This window comes from Onychomys torridus, chromosome 7 (genome assembly GCF_903995425.1).
Source record: "Onychomys torridus chromosome 7, mOncTor1.1, whole genome shotgun sequence".
Taxonomy (NCBI): Eukaryota; Metazoa; Chordata; class Mammalia; order Rodentia; family Cricetidae; genus Onychomys; species Onychomys torridus.
This window is the reverse complement of record NC_050449.1, coordinates 100,991,043-101,008,172: the sequence shown is the minus strand read 5'-3', so window position 1 is coordinate 101,008,172 and position 17,130 is coordinate 100,991,043. Positions and strand designations below refer to the sequence as shown.

General features: G+C 52.5%; 1 protein-coding gene and 1 non-coding gene across 7 annotated transcripts; both read right to left on the bottom strand.

Moving 5' to 3' along the window:
* Window positions 1–1,161: 1,161 nt before the first annotated feature.
* Mst1r (macrophage stimulating 1 receptor) lies at window positions 1,162–15,882 on the bottom strand. Of its 6 annotated transcripts, none has more exons than XM_036191733.1 (20): window positions 14,394–15,882; window positions 9,853–10,041; window positions 9,641–9,769; window positions 9,291–9,461; window positions 8,822–8,979; window positions 8,328–8,493; window positions 8,098–8,234; window positions 7,352–7,513; window positions 7,165–7,258; window positions 6,810–7,025; window positions 6,581–6,727; window positions 6,335–6,500; window positions 6,079–6,183; window positions 5,810–5,989; window positions 5,374–5,454; window positions 5,044–5,225; window positions 4,853–4,962; window positions 4,398–4,563; window positions 3,869–4,005; window positions 1,162–1,714 (listed from the first exon to the last, which is right to left on the bottom strand). In XM_036191733.1, the coding sequence occupies exons 1-20, from the start codon at window positions 15,624–15,626 to the stop codon at window positions 1,456–1,458; spliced, it is 4,188 nt and encodes a 1,395-aa protein (XP_036047626.1). In that variant the 5' UTR covers window positions 15,627–15,882; the 3' UTR covers window positions 1,162–1,455. The 6 variants fall into 6 exon arrangements, with proteins under 6 accessions (XP_036047626.1, XP_036047628.1, XP_036047630.1 ...); XM_036191735.1 differs by having other exon boundaries at window positions 6,079–6,165; XM_036191737.1 differs by having other exon boundaries at window positions 5,810–5,979; window positions 6,042–6,183; window positions 6,810–7,022.
* Window positions 15,883–17,015: 1,133 nt separating this feature from the next.
* On the bottom strand, window positions 17,016–17,118 carry LOC118588108. The gene has a single exon (XR_004945511.1). It is a non-coding gene; the product is annotated as a U6 spliceosomal RNA (small nuclear RNA).
* Between the last annotated feature and the right edge of the window lie 12 nt (window positions 17,119–17,130).

Sequence of the window (17,130 nt, the reverse complement as noted above, 5' to 3'; positions counted from 1 at the left end):
CATAGGGCCAAGCAGTCCGTGACTGGGTCTGCAAGGCCACAGCTTCCTCTGTGCCTGGGCTAAGAAGCAGCAGGGGTGCCGGAAGTGGGCAGTTTCCTTGCCTTCTGCTCCCAGGACCCTCACCTTTACCCGTTTCCCAGCAGAAGGGTCCCTTTCATACTTCAAACACATGTCCTTAGGGACCTTTGGATCCCTAGAACCTCTTTCCGCCCAAGATACTAGGGCAGGTAGCAAGCAATATGGGTAGAAAACAGCTGGATGGCTGCAGTCCCAAAGGGACCTCATTTGGGAAAGAGCTTTGCCTCCAAATCATGGGTCCCACTGTGACAGCATTTCTAAGGTACTCACAGGAGAAGGGAGCTTTACCTTCTTACAGACCTAGGATTCATCCAGCCAGAGGAATGGAGGAGACCAGTGGGAGTGTCTTCAAGGGAGAGTTTATATTGAGATCTATATCTGGGGCCCGGGCTCCCCTGCACTCCAGCTCCTAACACCAAAAACAAGGCCTCTTCGGCAGTCAGAGCATAGGGGAGAGGTAGGAGGTGGGATTAACTTTTCCTTCAGAGGAACATAGCTATGGTGTAGTGTCCTTGAGGGTATAAATAGCTGGGGAAATTGGTCCTTCGAAGTTGCAAGTTAGAGCTGATGCCTCTCTGAGAGGTCTTCCCTCTCAAGGTTGCAAACGCAAGCCTGGCAAGGATAGGAGGCAGACAAGTCCACGTACCGTGGCATCAATGTACATGGATGTGCACTATGTAGGGGCTTAGAAGCACTGCTGAGGGGAAGCGATGGAGTAGCTAGTTCGAGCCCTTGGAGAAACCATCTTGGCTGTTGCATGCTTGGACACTCAACCTCTTGGTTCATCCAATAGTCCACAAAGCCCTGTAATTGGATCTGAGCATGTTTACCCTCCCTATTCTCTGGAGCCTTCTGGCAGACTCAGCACCTTTAGAGCCACAGGGCTTTTGCACATGCTAGTTACTCTGCCCAAAATCTCTTAACCAAATTCAGCTTCTAATAGACTATCCTCACCTGAAAGAGCTGTGGCAAAGATATCACCTCCTGGGAGCCTTCTCTCGGCTCTCTAAAGCAATCCTCCATTCCCTCAATGTGCCTTCTTTCTGTCACAGCACATACCATAGTCTGTGCTTGAATATTCATTTATTTTTTTAGTGGTTTACACTGTGGTATCTGCTGATCATTGCTGAGTCTTCTGTGCATCAGCAGACAGGGTATAAAACAAGCATTCCATAAATACATGCTACAAAAGAATCTCCCTCACTGGCTCATGCTGGAGTGAGGGGCTTAAATGTGCTGTTTCCCACCTCCAGTAGCTTCAGAAAGTTAAAGGGTGGAGGTTCAATGCCCTTCAGCTTGTCATAGCCCAGAGGCAGGTTGGGGTTAGTTCAAGGCCACTTAGCAGATATAGTCCCCATGGTTTACTGAGAGCTTAGGTCAAGTGAGCAGAGGTGGTTCTGAGAGAGGCCGGGGCCTTGATGTGCTCCTGTGATGCTGTGGCGAGGACTGTGGCTGCTCTGGAAGCACATTCACGTCATCCAAGGCGCCGGGACCTAGGTTCACATAAGCTGGGGACAGCTGCACGTAGTGGTCCCCGAGCAAAGAGCTCACTATCTGCTCTACTTCTGTCACAAGGGCTCTGAAGGTGGGTCGCGCTGCTGGGTCAGCCTCCCAGCATTGCAGCATCACCTGGTACCTGTGAAGAGAGGAATGTCAGGTATAGGGTGTACTACTACCCAGGGGTTCTGCAGCCCAATCCCTGTGGGACAAGCAGAGATGAAGATATGTGACAGGGCCTAGAGCCCCATCAGGGCAGTGCTGGCTCTTCCCCTCACTGAGATGCTGGGCAGAGGTCCAGATACCTCAGCAGTAAAGAGTTTTCAATGACTATGCCCTGGGGCCTTCTCTGTGTGATCTTAGGTGTGTTCTCTAACTTTTCTGTGCCTAGATGGCCTCTTCTGACCACAGCATTAGGGGCACAGTGTAAAAAGACAGTTGTGAAATCTTCAGCTCATGGCTAATAGGCTCACAAACAAATAGGATCATTACACCTTTTCCAGATGAGATATAAAGTGAGGATTAAACCCTGTAGAGAGTGTTGGGCATGACGGCACACACCTGTAATTCCAGCAGTGCTGGGAAGTGGAGAGAGGAAGATCAGGAGTTCAAGATCAGCTTTAGCTACAGAAATGGTTTGAGGCCAGCCTGGTCTACATAGTGAGTTCTAGGATAGCCAAAGATACATAGTGATAGCCTGTCTCAAAAACCAACCAACAACACACCCAGGTGCAGTGAAACATCCCTTTAATCCCAGAATTTGGAAGGTTGAAGCAGGAGAATCAGCCTGCATTCAAGGCTAGCCTGGGCTACAGAGACCCAGTTTCAAAAAAAAAAAAAAAAAAAAACCCTCATTAAAAAAAAAAAAAAAAAACACCTCTGCAGCAAAGAAGTCCTGGAAAGTTCAATGGGGCCTGAAAGAGAAGCATCTGGAGCAGCTCTAGCGGCCCAGTGGTTCTGAAGCTGAGCTTCTGTGGGTTGGCCTGCTGGATCCTAGAGATGCCTTGTCATTGTAGGGATGGCATCTTGCCTTAAATTATAGTCTAAGTGTTTCAGACTCTCTGAGGGGCATGTCGCCATTTTACCCACTTTACAGATGAGCAAAACGGAGCCCAGCAAGGAAAAGGGACTCTCCCTGAGTGCACTCTGCTGTGTGCCACTTAGATCCCCTTTATTTTCTCGCTGGGAGAGTGTTACTTGTTGATGGCTCTTAGCTTAAGCCTTCTCTAGGCAGAAGGGAAACACGTTTTCCAATCTCACGTCTGCTCACCAGGGACAGCTGTGACAGTGACTGACTAATGCCTGCGACAGAGACCTGGCCCCTCGGTCTCGATTTCTGAAAACTCGGAAGGGCCAGCCTTGCTCCAACAGTGCTGTAGAAGGGTTCCATCTTCCCACGCTTGCATCATAGCCACCCTTGCCGTCTGATAAGTCTCCCTAAACCTACACTAAAGCTCCCCACATAGAACTCTCCACCTTACTCTGTTCAGAGAGCCTGTCTTAGATACAGGCAGGCAGTAATGTTAATTTCCCTTACTTCAAACTGTACTCATTAGGGGTTGGGGATTTAGCTCAGTGGTAGAGCAAGTGCAAGGCCCTGGGTTCGATCTTCAGCTCCAAAAGAAAAAACAAAACTGTACTCATTAGTAAAACAGGTAACAGAAAGGTCAAGGCCAAGATGGGGGAGCTCTGAGAACTACTCACAGTCTTTCTGGAGCACAGCCTGGGACAGGAGGAGTCATCAACAGCTCTACCTGTGACCTGGTTCCGCCTGTTCTCAGCATGTGGACCTGAGCACAGCCGAGGTTTGCCTGCTGATTAGGGAGCCAAACCTACCCCACAGGCACTCATGACACAGCTGCCGCCATCCCTTGGGGATGAAAAACCCTGAACTACATGCCGTGAAAAGGCCCTGATGGAGAGAGCAGAGGGACTGGTGTGGGAGCTAACAAAACCTTTCTTTGAGGCTGAATGAGTGGCAGAGACGGAAAACAGCCCCTCTCTCTCCCTTTGCAGGAGAGGGGTGGGGAAAGAGATCTGGAAAACCAAACCACTGGCCTCAACCCAGACTCTGAGTTGGAATGCTGTTACCATGGCAACTGTGAGGGCCTCTCAGAGTCCTTCCTTGCATGGGGGTGGGACCAGTACACAGATAAGTAAACTGAGTCCTAGAGAGGCTCCCTTTCCTGGTCAACCAAAGAGTCAGACAAAAAGCCAGACAGGAGCTTGGTCTCTTGCCCATCCTCATCTCTGGAGCCCAGCCCTGCCCCCATAACCCCCTTTACATACTCACAGTGAATTGGGACAATACTCAGGCTGAGGCAGGCGACGGCCCTGAGACAGGAAGCAAGTGAGGTCGAAAGGGTTGATGTGGGGGTATGGTGGGGCACCTCGTGTTAGCAGTTCCCACAGCAACACACCAAATGACCACTGTTGGAGAAAGGTGAGGAGACTGACTCAACTATCACCCCAAGTCTGGGGGCAAGTAGGTCCTCCAGATCCTCTGTCTCTCAGAGTCCTTCCCTGGAAATGAAGGACCCCACCTCTGCCCAGAGCTCATTCCTTAATACAGTACACATTTCTTCCCTGTGCCCCCCACAACTTCAGAGTTACAAGCTCCGGACAGTTCATAAGGAGTGAAAGAATTCACAGACTTCTTTTGTCCTGGCAGATCCCGGATTCCATTTCACATTTGCCCACAAAAAAAATGAGCTATGGGGTTTGCCTAGCCTGGGGAGTGTCTGAGCTTAGATTATGCAGAAGTGAGGCCAAATACTCTAAGACATGGAGGTCAAGGGGACCTGGAGCAGAGGGCGCCTTACCACATCAGACTTGGTGGTGAACCGGTAGGTCTGAAGGCTCTCCAGGGCCATCCACTTGACAGGCAGGCGGGCATGGCGCTGTTGTTGAACACTGTAGTATTCCTTGTCTAGGATGTCACGTGCCAGACCAAAGTCAGCCACCTTGACTGTGAATGACTCGTCCAGCCTATGAAGAGGGACTCACACATAGAACTCACGTTCGGCTGGGACTGCAGCCCAGTGGCAGAGCACTTGCCTAAGAACTGACTCCCACCAGGTCTTGAGCCCACTTGTCCCCACGCCCTTCAAAGAACTCAAACACCACACTGTCTAGCCCTCTACCAGGCAGACAGAAAAAATGCCTAGGGCTGCAGAGCAAAGGGCGGACTGGGTCTTCTCCTAAGGTGGCCTTTATTAGCAGCTGCATATCCCCATAACCTGTCCCTCTGCTTCACCCCGGCTACTCGGCCACTCACATGCAGTTCCTAGCAGCCAGGTCCCTGTGCACAAACTTCTGTTCTGCCAGGTACTCCATGCCACAGGCTACCTGCAGGCCAAAGCTGATGAGGTCCTTCACAGTGGGGTTCTGAAGGCATGAGGAGATGGGTGAGCATAGGCAGAGGTGGTGCTGGCTGACACCTCCCACCCCGGATGGCGGAGCACTGACCCTCTGAGGGGAGCGAATGAAACGAAGCAGGTCTCCATGGCGCATATAGGGCAGTAGCACCCGGGGAAGCCCCTCTGGGGGCAGCATGATACCGAGGAGAGCCAGAATGTTTGCGTGATGTAGGCCGCGCATGAGCAGCCCCTCCCGCAGGAAAGCCTCCACCTCCTGGACCTCTGTGATGCCTGTGGAGTAGCATAGGTCAGGCCAAGGGCAAGGGTCAGATGGAGACTGTGGGGAAACGTCCTCTCTGGGTTCTGGCAGCACAGCAGGAAAAAAGGACCTCTCGGCCTGAGATCACCCTTCTACCCACCCAGCCTGTGCGTCACTTACGACTCAAAGACTTAATGGCACAGTGGATTTGATTCTGTGCCTCATCTGTATATTCTCCGTGGTAAACAACACCAAAGTGGCCTAGAAAGGACAAGATGGTAAAGAGGGACCTTAGCGTCGAGACTCACCGCATGCCCTCTATAGCTAGCAATCTTGGAGCCCCAAACTGGCCAGTGTGGCATAAAAAACAAGCAGCAGCCACACAACGGTGGAGCCATTATGGTCCTCCCATGCCCGCTTATCCATACCAGCAGCCACTGAAGATTAAAGTCTCCAAAGATGACCATGTGGAGGCCCAGAAGTTAAGCAGTAGCCTCGAGGACACACAAGTTAGTGAGAAGGCCAGGGCAGGGTCTACTCCAACTGTCCTCCAGCACATGTCAATCACAAGACTCCTCCTCTGCCCCTGCCCCACCTCCCAATCCATCCCCCACACCTTTGCCAATGACTTGGTCACTATGGATGACCACTCGTTCATGGGGGATCAGTACATCCTTGACCTCGGCCAGGAGCGTCCTGTCCAGATCCTTGAGCCGGATAGACTCTGTCCGCAGCAGTGGGACACTTGTCCCATCCCTACTATCTGAAGATTCTTCACGGCTCAGAGGCCTGGAAGCTGTATCATCAACGTCAGAGAGTGTTGTTGGGGAGAGATTGTGGGGGAGGGGCAAGCCCTGGCTTCCAGTGCCTCTCCCACCGTCTCACCAAGGCCATTTCCTCTGTAGTCAGAGCCAGAGTAGAGTGTAGACAGGGACATGTCTCTGGGGGACTGATCCAGGGATGACAGGTCATCTAGATTGGGAACAAGGACTGTGGAAAGACAGCCCCTGGTGGTGAGCCTCTCCAAGCTCCTGGGGACCAAGTCCCACTGAGGAAGTGTGGGAGGTCCCCACGTTCTGGGGATTGCAGATGCTACTGTTTGGAGGTACAGGCTGAGTCTAGATGAATGTAGGGAGCTCACCTAGCTGCTTTTTCCGTCTCCGGGAGTTGAAGACCAGGGCCATGGCCAGTGCAGCCACAAGCAGGACCAAGGCCAGCAGAGCAATGAGGAGTGTATTCTGTGAGGCCCTGCCTGGGCCTGACCGGACCACTTGGCCCAGGGTGTGACACCCACCACCTACACAGACCTGAAAGCAGATGGCAGTTTAAGCCCAGACTGCAGCCCCTCAGCTCATGGTTCCTTGAAAGGACCAGCTGTGCCACCTACCTGCAATGGGACACCATCCTTGCCAAGTTGCAGGGAAGGGGACAGGGGGCAGACCACCACGTCCCCCCGAAGCTCGTGTTGGCAGATCTCACCACCCACGGTCACGTTCACACTCACACAGTCTGCCACAGCGCCAAGCCCAATGTACTGCAGAGACAGTCGTGAGGGTCAGCCAGAGGCTGGACTCTCAAGCGCCACTGCCCCTGCCTACCCTACCCCTTACACCTACCTCGAACTTCACTGAATGCTCTTCAGGCTTCAGTGGGGCTAGGCCAGCTCTGGGTAGAATGGGTGGGGGCAGGAAGCGAAAACCAGGCAGTGTGAAGCCAGCGGCTCCATCCCCCCAGGCGCTCAGATTCCCTGTTGCCCACCCCTGAGGGTTTCGGACCACATATTCAGGCAGGCGGCACTGACGGTGCTGTTCCAGAAACTGCCCTGCACACTGCTGAGACCCACATGAAAGTAGTTAGGCAAATGGCCCACCCCTGATGGCTCCAGTCTCCTCAGCCCAGTGGGAGGTGAAGTTGGACATCAGGGGACTGGTCCAGCCTTCCTCCCTCCTGGCCACCACCTGCTCTACTCACCCTGTTCTGCACCGCACTTTGCCCGTCATGGAACAACAGCGCTAGGTGCCATACTGAAGCCAGATGTTGGCCGTGGATCGTGACATGGGAGCCGCTGTGGAGAAGGGAAGGGTGGTGGGTTCAGAGGACTCAGGAGCTGGTTCTCTCCTTTCTTGGAGGCCAGAGTAGTTAAGGAGGTGGTACTTACCTGTAACCACAGTTGGGGGTGATGTCCAAAATGATGGGGTCTTCCTTGTAGTGAAAGGTCCAGGAGCCAGGCACCTCCGCACCTCCGATCTGCAGATGAATGGGGACCCTGGCTGTGCCAGCACCAGGAGGGGTAACACATAAAATCTGTTCCTCACTGACCCTGCAGGAAGGAGAGATTGGGCACAAGGGCACCTTCGTGTGATGAGAGGCTTATCTCCTCCAGAGTTTAGTAATTCCTCCTACTTCCTCTGGTGGTTGGCTTTCCCACCCACCTATACTCCATGGGTCTGGAGATAGGATGCTCTCAGTTAGACCTCCAAGAAGACAGGGACGGGAACAAGTTCCTGTACCCTTGGCTGGAGACAGTGGCCTCTGTGGTGGGCTCTCTTGTCTCTGGGTTGGAAGGGACAGCAGCTCCTTCTTGGAACTGATCCCTACATTGACCATGTGACTGAACCCTCTTCTCTCCATACTGGCAGTATCTGGGTACCCACCTAGTGCAGCTCCCTGGGTGGGAACAGAAGAAAGGGTCTCACAAGTAAGAGGCTGCTTAGTTGTCCCCATTGGGGATAGGGAAGGCAGGGACTATGTTGTACCTGAGGCTTGAGGTGACCCTAGGCAGCAGCCTGGAGGAACCTGTTAGGTTCTCTCAGATACCAGGCCAACTCAGGATGCAGATACAAATTGGAGTCTCACAAGGGCATGGACCTGTGGTCTCCTGTGATTTTGCCTGGTAACACTTACTGTTCCAACTGGCACTGAGTTCCATTGACCAGCACGGCTCGGCTGGTGCCTACAGACAGGTTCTGGCCTTCGAGGGTGAGATAAGTACCCCCAGCCCGTGGGCCGAAGTCAGGTTTTATTGATGTCAGCAGTGGTTCCTAAGAGAATATGGAAATGGAGCCTTTCATTCCAAGTCCATCCCTCTGTACCACCCACGGACCAAGGGCAAAGACTGAGCAATGTGGCCTCACCACGAAAGAGAAGCCTTGCCGAACAGAGCTGCCTTCCACCCGGAAGTGCTTGCCTGCTGGTGTGTTAGCGATGAGAAGGCTCACATTTGTAGTCCCTGCTGCCTGGGTGACTAGAGGCTTCAGCTCACATTCAAGTTCCTCTACAAAGGCTTTGTGGAACTCTGGCCTGGGACACCAGGAAGGGAACCGTGAGGTCATCAGGAATCACACAGGGCTGGCTGCATGCCTGCCACAAGTCACGAGGCTTATCTGAACCTAAGAATGGCATCTACACCCACGCCTTTTTCTGACAGCAGACAGGACTAAGTGGGACAGGGTCCCATAAACTAAACAGACAAAGGGCGCATGCAGGCTCAAAAAGGGACACAGACGTATTAGACACAAGAAGCCAATATATGAGCTTGTCCCTACCCTTGGCAGAACATGGTCTCACAGATGAGGAGCTGCTTGGTCACTCTCAATCGGGGATAGGGGAGGCAGGGGCCATGTTATACCTACGGCTTGAAGAGTCCTTAGGCAGCAGTCGGCAGGGACTTTGGCCCACGGTGATCTGGTGCGTTCCCTCAGGAACCACATCAGGACGCAGGTAGAAGTTGGAGCCGCATAAGGTGAGCCTTGTGTTGCCCCTTAGAGGTCCACTGTGAGGACAGAACTGAAGTGGAAAGAACAGCTCACGTTTTTGTGGGGGGCTGGACTCTCTCAGTACCTCCTGCTTCCTCTAGAGTCCCTGCTATACCTCTTGCCGATCTCACAGTCCGCCGCCATTCTAGGTCACATGCTAATCCTCATTTAGACTTTTTTCCTGCCTCCCAAGTCTTTCTGTGTGCTATCCCCTCTGACAAGAATGCCTTCCTTTTGGGCATTTGAGAGTGAGGAAGATCGTGATCAGAATTTTTTGACACCCCTCACACACGCACGCGTGCTTGTCCCTCTGTTACCTGAGCCCTGCTGGGGAAGCTGTACCTCAGTGATCTCAGGTGGACAGTGGTCCTGTTGCCAGGAACCAGGACACTCCTTCTGCCGGCCACACCGGTCTCCACACCAGCCACACCCCATGAAACGCTGTGCTCTCAGGCAGCGCCAACAGGTGAGAAAGTGTCGGCAGCCGGGGCCCTGGATGGGCACCTTGAAGACCTTGGGGTGATGAACACGTGGCTCAGGCATGGCTAAGGGTGGGGACTGGGCCCCATCGACCCTGCTGGTCCCTTTGTAGATTAGAGAGGTAAGGTCTGCATATCAATGCCTCTCTGAGTTTGACAGAGAGGCTGTGATACCACCACCTGAACCCCAAGTTCTGACCCTGCACACCTCACCTGGTCCCCAGAGGCAAAGAGTAGGTCATTCCCAAGGCGACTGACGTCCCGTTGAATAGGCTGTCCGCTGCTGCCCAGGGAGAAGTTGGACACATATAGCAAGTAGTTGAATGATCTGGCTATCTCCACCTGTCATAGGTCAGCTATGAGAAAAATAGCAGGGCCAGGGGACAGGAATGCAGACACTGAGGACGGTGGGGTAAAGGACATACCTGTAGGATACGCCCATCCGCAGTGCCCATGTGGGCCACTGTAACATTGCCAAGGCGTGTCACATGCAGCGCAGTGACCTTCACTGATCCTAACAGTCCATTGAATAGGTCCACGCGTAAGAAGACATTGCTGGCCAGCAAAGGAAAGTAGTGGCAGCGGAAGCTGGCACTGGGGGCCTCTACACCTGGCTGGGGAAATCAGGCAAGAGAAAGAGTCAGGGTTCAGGACTGTGCACTGACTCTTCAGGGCTTTCATCAGTGATTACAGCCACTCCAAACTACTATCCCTCACCTTGCTTGACTAGAGGAGGCCCGGAGCCTGCCCCTTACCTACTGCTGCCGTGCTCACAGGCTCTTGGAGATAGCAAGGGCAGGGAAGAGAGGAGGCCCAGCTAGGGAGCCAGACCCCGACTGAAGAGACAGCTCTGGCAGGCCTCCCTTCTCCCCCAGCCCCTCTGCCTTGCTAAAAACCGTCAGATTAGATTCCTGAAGCTAGTCATCAAGGGCTGTTCCCTTATTCAGCCACTTCCTCCTGAGGCTGGCCACCAAGGTCCAAGGTCCGGCTGTCAAAGTACTGAAGTCCAGCAGTCAGAAGCCCCATTAAGCTCACCTAATGAACATGCCCAATTAAAATTAAACACTTCACCCTAACATGTGGGTTCCCCCTTTACCTTTAAAAACTGCCATTTGGGGCGGTGGTGGCGCACGCCTGTAATCCCAGCACTCGGGAGGCAGAGGCAGGTGGATCTCTGTGAGTTCGAGGCCAGCCTGGTCTACAGAGCTAGTCCAGGACAGGCTCCAAAGCTACAGAGAGACCCTGTCTCGAAAAACAAAAACAACAACAACAAAAAGAATGACTCCTGCAAGGTCGTTTGCTGCTGTTTTCTGCCTGAGTCAGGAAGCAGCCACTTTAACTTTTCCTCCTTGCTTAATAAAGGATCTCTCGGTGAAAACAGGTGTTTGGGTGTGGTTTGTGCCTAATCCGGGGTCTGGGAGGCAGCCCTGCTATGTGGGAATCCCCTTCAACTACTCCCTGCCTTACCCTGCTAGGTCCAACCTGCTGATGAATTATGGAGTCTTGTAGACCCAGCTGGTCCTCACATCCATTGATTTATCCAAGGCCTCACAGACCCTCAAGAGCCAAGGTACTCTTAACCAGAGTACTCTCACGCCCCCTGCTGGCTCTACTCTGCCTTTGTAGTGCATCATAGCAAAGGTCCGTTCTGGGCTTCAGTTTCCCTGCGCAGGGGACTGGATTCTGAGGTCAAGTGGCTTCTCAAGATTGGCTACATGGGTTCCTTTCCCTGAGATTCCATAGATCCTTCAGTTACCTGCACCTCCCTCAGGCACAAAAATAAAACAAGGCTAGTCCATGACCTGAAAGCCAGATTAAGACTAAGAAGTTGGGAGACTGTGAGGTGAGCCTGCTAGAGCCAGGCTCGATATTCTCAAAGGGAGTTCCAGGAGAGCCAGGACTGTTACACAGAGAAACCCTGTCTCAAAAAAGCAAAAGAAAAAATAAAAAAAGATTGAGAGACACAAACATGGGTTGGGGATTTAGCTCAGTGGTAGAGTGCTTGCCTAGCAAGCGCAAGGCCCTGGGTTCGATCCTCAGCTGAGAGAGAGAGAGAGAGAGAGAGAGAGAGAGAGAGAGAGAGAGAGAGAGAGAGAGAGAGAGAGAGAGAAACCTCCTCTCCCTTGCTCTTCGCTAAGAGGTGTAAATTCTTAGGACAGAGTTGTGAATGGTCCTGGAAAAGTAGGAAGCCAATGTATGTATTTAAATGCTGGGGTTGGGGTAGAGGAACAGGAAGGGCCAGGAGAGAGTCTTAGGTGTTCAGAACCTGTGTCAGTTCACACAGAGTTAACCCATTCCTGGACCTCAGTGATGATAAGCAGGCCCAGGGAGGGGGAGGGGCAAGAGCAAGCAGTGTTGAGTCTAGACACCCCACCTGACCTGGTTCTATATCCTGTTTGGGTGGGGACCTGGACTCTGTCATCATTTGAGAAGGAAACTGGCCTGGCCCTAGCCAGAAGCTTGCCAGGTGTTTTCATCATGACTCAGGAACAGGTGTGGCTCTGGTGCTCAGAGGCACTAACTCAGGTAAGAACATACCCCTATTTGTTTGCCTCTAGGCCCTAGAGGGTCTTAGATTTGGGTCCTAGAATTGACTAGGGTCTCTAGTCCTGAAAACACTTGCTTTAGGTGCTCCACACCCTACCTGAACCCATGTAGGCAGGCACTAGTCTGTAGATCAAGCATTATGAGTACACAGTGGCTGCTACTACAGTGGTGACACCCTTAAAGTCACTGGACAAACACTGATTTACATATCCTCAGAGATCTGGCAGACTTCCACACCTAGCGCCTGTAGGCAGGGCCCAAGATTAGTTCTCCTGGTGCCTGGCACCACGCAGTTATGACCCCTCTAGTGAAGTTGGGAGAGGCTGATTGCTCATCTAGGTTCAGACAAAAAGTTCTTATTCCCAGGGTTTCTCAACCGAAGTGTACTTAGCTGAGGAAGAGGCCACTCCACTCCAAGGCTAGGGATGTTGCTCAGCAACGGAACGCTTGCCTAAGATGTCCAAGGCCCTGAGTTCAGTCTCTACTATCAGGGAAAGGACGGAAGGAAGGAAGGAAGGAAGGAAGGAAGGAAGGAAGGAAGGAAGGAAGGAAGGAAGGAAGGGAGGAAGGAAGGAAGGAAGGAAGAAAGGAAGAAAGGAAGAAAGGAAGAAAGAAAGAAGGAAGGAAAAAAGAAAGAAAGAAAGGAAAGAGAGAAAGAAAGGAAGGAAGACGTTTTCACCAGGCCTGGTGCATGCTTTTAATACCAGCATTTAAGAGGTGAAGGCAGGAAAATCTTGAATTCAAGGCCAACCTGAGCTATACAATGTGTTCAAGGCCAGCTTTGGCTATATAGGAAATCCTGTCTCAAAAACCAAAAACAAACAAAAACAGGCTGAAGATATAACCCATGGTAGAGGCTTAGCATACATGAGGCTCTGGATTTGGTCCTTCAAGTTCTAAAAGAAAAATGAATTCCTCCCTCAACACTTGGTGTAAATTCTATACCACCAGGCCATTAACGGGAGCTGGAAATCAATCAGTCAAGAGTATCACAGCCACTGCCAGGCCTGGTGGCACAGGCCTAGAACCCTAGCTACTCCAGAGGCTAAAGCAGGAGGATTACAAGTTCAAGAATTGATTGGGTTTAGAGAGTGAGTTCAAGGCCAGCCTGGGTAACTTTAGTGAGACTCTGTTTCAAAATCCAAAGTATAAAGAAAGAGGAGGGTGCTGGAGACACTTCTTATGGTAGAACATTTGACTACCAGGTGTGAGGTCCCAGCTTCAAACCCCAATTCCTAGTATGTGGTGGTGGTGGTGGGGACAAACAAAAAACTGTCACAGCTGAGCCAAGGGCACTGGGTGGCCAGAGACTCCAACGGTGTGACTGTGGGCCAGTTGATAGAAGGCCATTCATCCAACACCCCATTCAACCTTTTTTCTTACCCTAATCTCTCAACAGTCTTTCGTGAGACTGTTTGGTTTCAAGAAGTTAGCTTTCGTTTTGTCCTCAAGAAAACATTTTTGTTTTATTTTTTATTTTTATTTTTGGCCCTCAAATCCAGGCCTCATATCTCCTAGGCCCTCAAGGTAGCATTTTAAAGACATCCTGTTTCCTGTTTGTTTTTTCTGTTCTTGCTCCCCGACATGATGCACGGCTGTGGGACCTCCTGCCTGGAGCAGGGCCTTGGCTACAGTGACAGAAAGGCCAGGGTGGGCCAGCTCTTCCTACGCCTTTACTCATCCTCAATTGCTTATAGCTGCTTGCACAAGACTGGGGTGAGGTTTCCAGGAAGCTTCTAGAAGCTGGGCTGAAACTGCCTTTCCACTATGTTCCAGATTTTCCTGTAATGACCCTGTGGAGAACAGGTTAGTAAATCACAGAACATGTAGGCTCCCTAGGAAGGCCCCAGACTCCCAAGCTTCCCTGGAACCTGTTGGGATGGGGGTTCTCTGGCAACCCTGCCTCGCCATCTTTGAAGGCAGAACAACACAGTGCCTTTATAGGGAAGTGAAACCGTGTTGGTAAGCAGCTGCAAATCTTTGATTCTGAGCATCTGCCTGTGTAGATTTTGCCTTTGTGTATATGTCCTTCTCTGTGTCTCTGAGGGTGTGGGTGGTGGGCAGGTTGGAGGGGATGCCTATTATTTGACCTGGAATTTGGAAGTTGTGCTGGCAGAGGCAATGGTGATGTAAGCCCCTCCTCACATAGCCAGGGAAAGTACCTTAAAAAAGGTCAGATGACGGGAGGGGTACAGAGCAAATGAGGCAGAGGCGTGGGCCTCATGCTGGGATGAGCTTCAGTATGGCCTTTATTTGTCTGCTTTCCCCAACTACCTCCAGAACTTAGGAACTGTGAAGAAGAGAATGCTTCATTCTGCCTGTCTTCTCCCACCCAGACCCTGTCAGTGATAGCAAGGAGATGTCCTGTATTCAGCCCCACAGAGTACTCACAGGTCAAGGGCCTGCTCTTTCTGCTCACCGGATTAGGACAACGACTGGGTGTCTGGAAGAAGTCGAGGTCTCTCCAGGGGCGAGGAGAAGCTGAATTGTCGCAACAGCTTTCTACACCCTTTTCAATCAGGGCATCTAGCTGGTAAATGGGGAAGGCACATACAACAGAGTTGGGACCCATACCAGAGCTGCCGTCGCTGACAGTCACGAAGACCCCAAATAGCACTTCCTGGCCCTCTGAGGTGCTCAGCTCCACAGCCAGTTTGGCATCCACTGGAGCAGAGTGGGCTGCCTGAAGCACTGGGTAGGGTTGTGTGCTCGGTGGGACTCCCCGACGCCGGCGTTTAGGTGCAAAATGACAATCCAAGACCAGCTCCCGGTAGTCGCCCATCTCCGGCTCTACAGCATTGAGCCGGGCCACACGAGTCTGCAGGGCACTCGGAGGGCTTGTGACACTGGTAGGTTGCACGGTCAGAAAATAGACAAAGTCTCCTGAGCGGAAGCTGTGCACATATTCAATAGGGTAGGAGGCCAGATATTTAGGCAGCACAGACAGCGAAGGAAAACCTGGTTGGAATCCAGAAGCATCGGCCTTAAGGCGCCGGATGGACACTGAGTGTGGGCTAAAGCTAGCGGCCAACTCTGGGTCTAGTGAAGATGCCACATAGAAGTAGGAGGCATGGCCCTGCTCAACCACAGTCACACGAGTGCCCAGGGGGCTGGCCACACAGTCCGGGCAGGCCTCAGGATGGTTATTGTTTGCTGAGAAGAGACAGGCTGGAGCTGCTAAGTGCAGGGCTTTCTCCCGGGGCTCCAGTTCATACAGGAAGCAGCGGCCCTGTAGGGTTGAGCCACAGCTGACCAGGGCCGGCAAACCCGGCTCTATCACCAGCACTAGTGTGTCTGTATCGTTTGGTGGTCCATGAGGGCCTGGACCACAGCTGGCGCAAGTCTGGCAGCTAGGATCCCCGACAGGGCCGGTGGTCAGGCTCTCTATATCCTGCAGATCAGGTCCAAGCACGTGCAGGCGATTGCGTGTAGCCACAAACACGGCACTCCCATCTTCGCTGTCCTCGTAGGTAGCCATGGCCTGTACCTGGCCACTCGCGGAGAAGCTGGGGACCACATACTTTACATTAAAGTCTCGGGAGGCTGAGAAGGGTATTCGTGGGCACTGCCAGTCCAGGTTGGTGGACGCCGGCGGCCACAAGAGAAGCATTAGCAGTAGAGAGGACTGTAGCCGCAGCAGCAGCAGCCCCATTGAGACTGAGCTGGAACCCCTCGGGGATCTCAGAAGGTCCAGGATTTGACCCACCAGACTCAGGTCCCAGCTGAGACCAGCATTAAGTAGCGGTTCTAAAAGCTCCTGGGCAGCTGACCCCGGCTCTGGTTCCTGGCAAATCCAACCTTTCCCCCTGCCCTGTGGTCTGAGCACCTGGCTGTGGACCCACGGGCAGGGCAATGGTGCGACCACCTCACCTGCGGCCCCAGCTGCTGCTTCTAGCTGCCGCTGCCGCCGCAAGAGCTACTTGGAGCAAAGTCGAAAGGCTCCGGCCCCGTGGGTGCGGCCGGGCTGGGGGCGGGGCTACGGGCGGAGCCCTGTTAAGGCGCAGCTCTCTTTTCAGTCCTGTCTGACTCTTTCCAACCCTGAGAAGGGAAGGCTGTCTTCTGTATCCGCTCTTGGGTGTGTATTTTTCAGTGGCCTGCGGGTGGATGTGAGTGGAGTGGCCTGGGAAGGAGTATTCCTGAACCATCCGATTCCCCCACTCACAGGAACACTCTCAGATACCAGTTTTCACCATGTGGGGAACGGAGACCCGGAAGACACAGAAGGACAGAGTGATGTGTGGGGCTCCAGTATGGAACACTATAGGACACACTTTCTGTGAAGGGGTACCATAATCCCATGTGCCTATTTTGAGCAGTGTTAGAGGAAGGTATGCTGTGCCCTGTCCTGTCTGCCCAGAGCCGTAAGGGTTAATGGAATCTGCCCCACCCCCAGCTGGGTAGTAGCCAGAGGTAATCTGTCACTGTGGTCTCAGTGTGTGGAAATCTAGGGCAGGAGGGAAGGGGTAAATGGCTCTCCCCCAGGGCCCTGATATGGGAGAGTATGGTCTCTGACTTCTGGGGCACCTCTGGTCTGCTCTGAGCCTTGTTTTGTGAACTCAGTCTCTGAAACGAGAATGTAGTTCTGGTTGGTTGGTACTCAGAGTCCTTTTTCCAGAATGGGTGAGTGAGTGGATCTCATTCTGTTTCTCCATCTCCCTCACCTGGACTTCAGCAGCTGTCCCTTGGCAAGCGGTCTTTCTCAATATCTGGGGTAATGGGGCTGGGGGAGGCATTCTTAGCCTGACAGCTTCCTTAGCTCAGTGAGCTTGGGCTCCTAAGGGCTCTTCACAGGGTGTCTGTAAGCAGTTGTAAGTCCCAGGGTGGCAGAGGCTAAGAGGGGTTGGGGGAAGGGGCTGAACAGGATCCAGTCTGGCCTGGGCTCTCTACTCTTCCCCTCCTAGTCCAAACCCTGCGGCCTGCATTCCCTTTCTAGCCTGACCTTTGTGAATGCTCTCTTTCCCTTCCATCCTTTGATAGTTGGAATGCTATTACACTAGAATGCCTTTCTAAATACTTTTAAAACCACTATTTAAAATCACCAAAAAATATGGAATGCTTCACAAATTTGCGTGTCCTCCTAGCTCGGGGGCTGTGCTAATCTTTGCTGTATTGTTAGGAGGCCTTTCATACCCGACATGTGTCAGATGCATATCATG

What these genes read in the sequence shown, in the direction of transcription:
- Mst1r (XM_036191737.1), bottom strand. Translation starts at nt 15,626, where the DNA reads ATGGGGCTGCTGCTGCTGCGGCTACAGTCCTCTCTACTGCTAATGCTT. An exon ending in AAGGACTCTTCAAGCCGTAG is followed by an intron (nt 8,494 to 8,821) that starts GTATAACATGGC and finishes CTGGTGTCCCAG; the next exon opens with GCCAGAGTTCCACAAAGCCT. An exon ending in GGCAAGGCTTCTCTTTCGTG is followed by an intron (nt 8,235 to 8,327) that starts GTGAGGCCACAT and finishes ATATTCTCTTAG; the next exon opens with GAACCACTGCTGACATCAAT.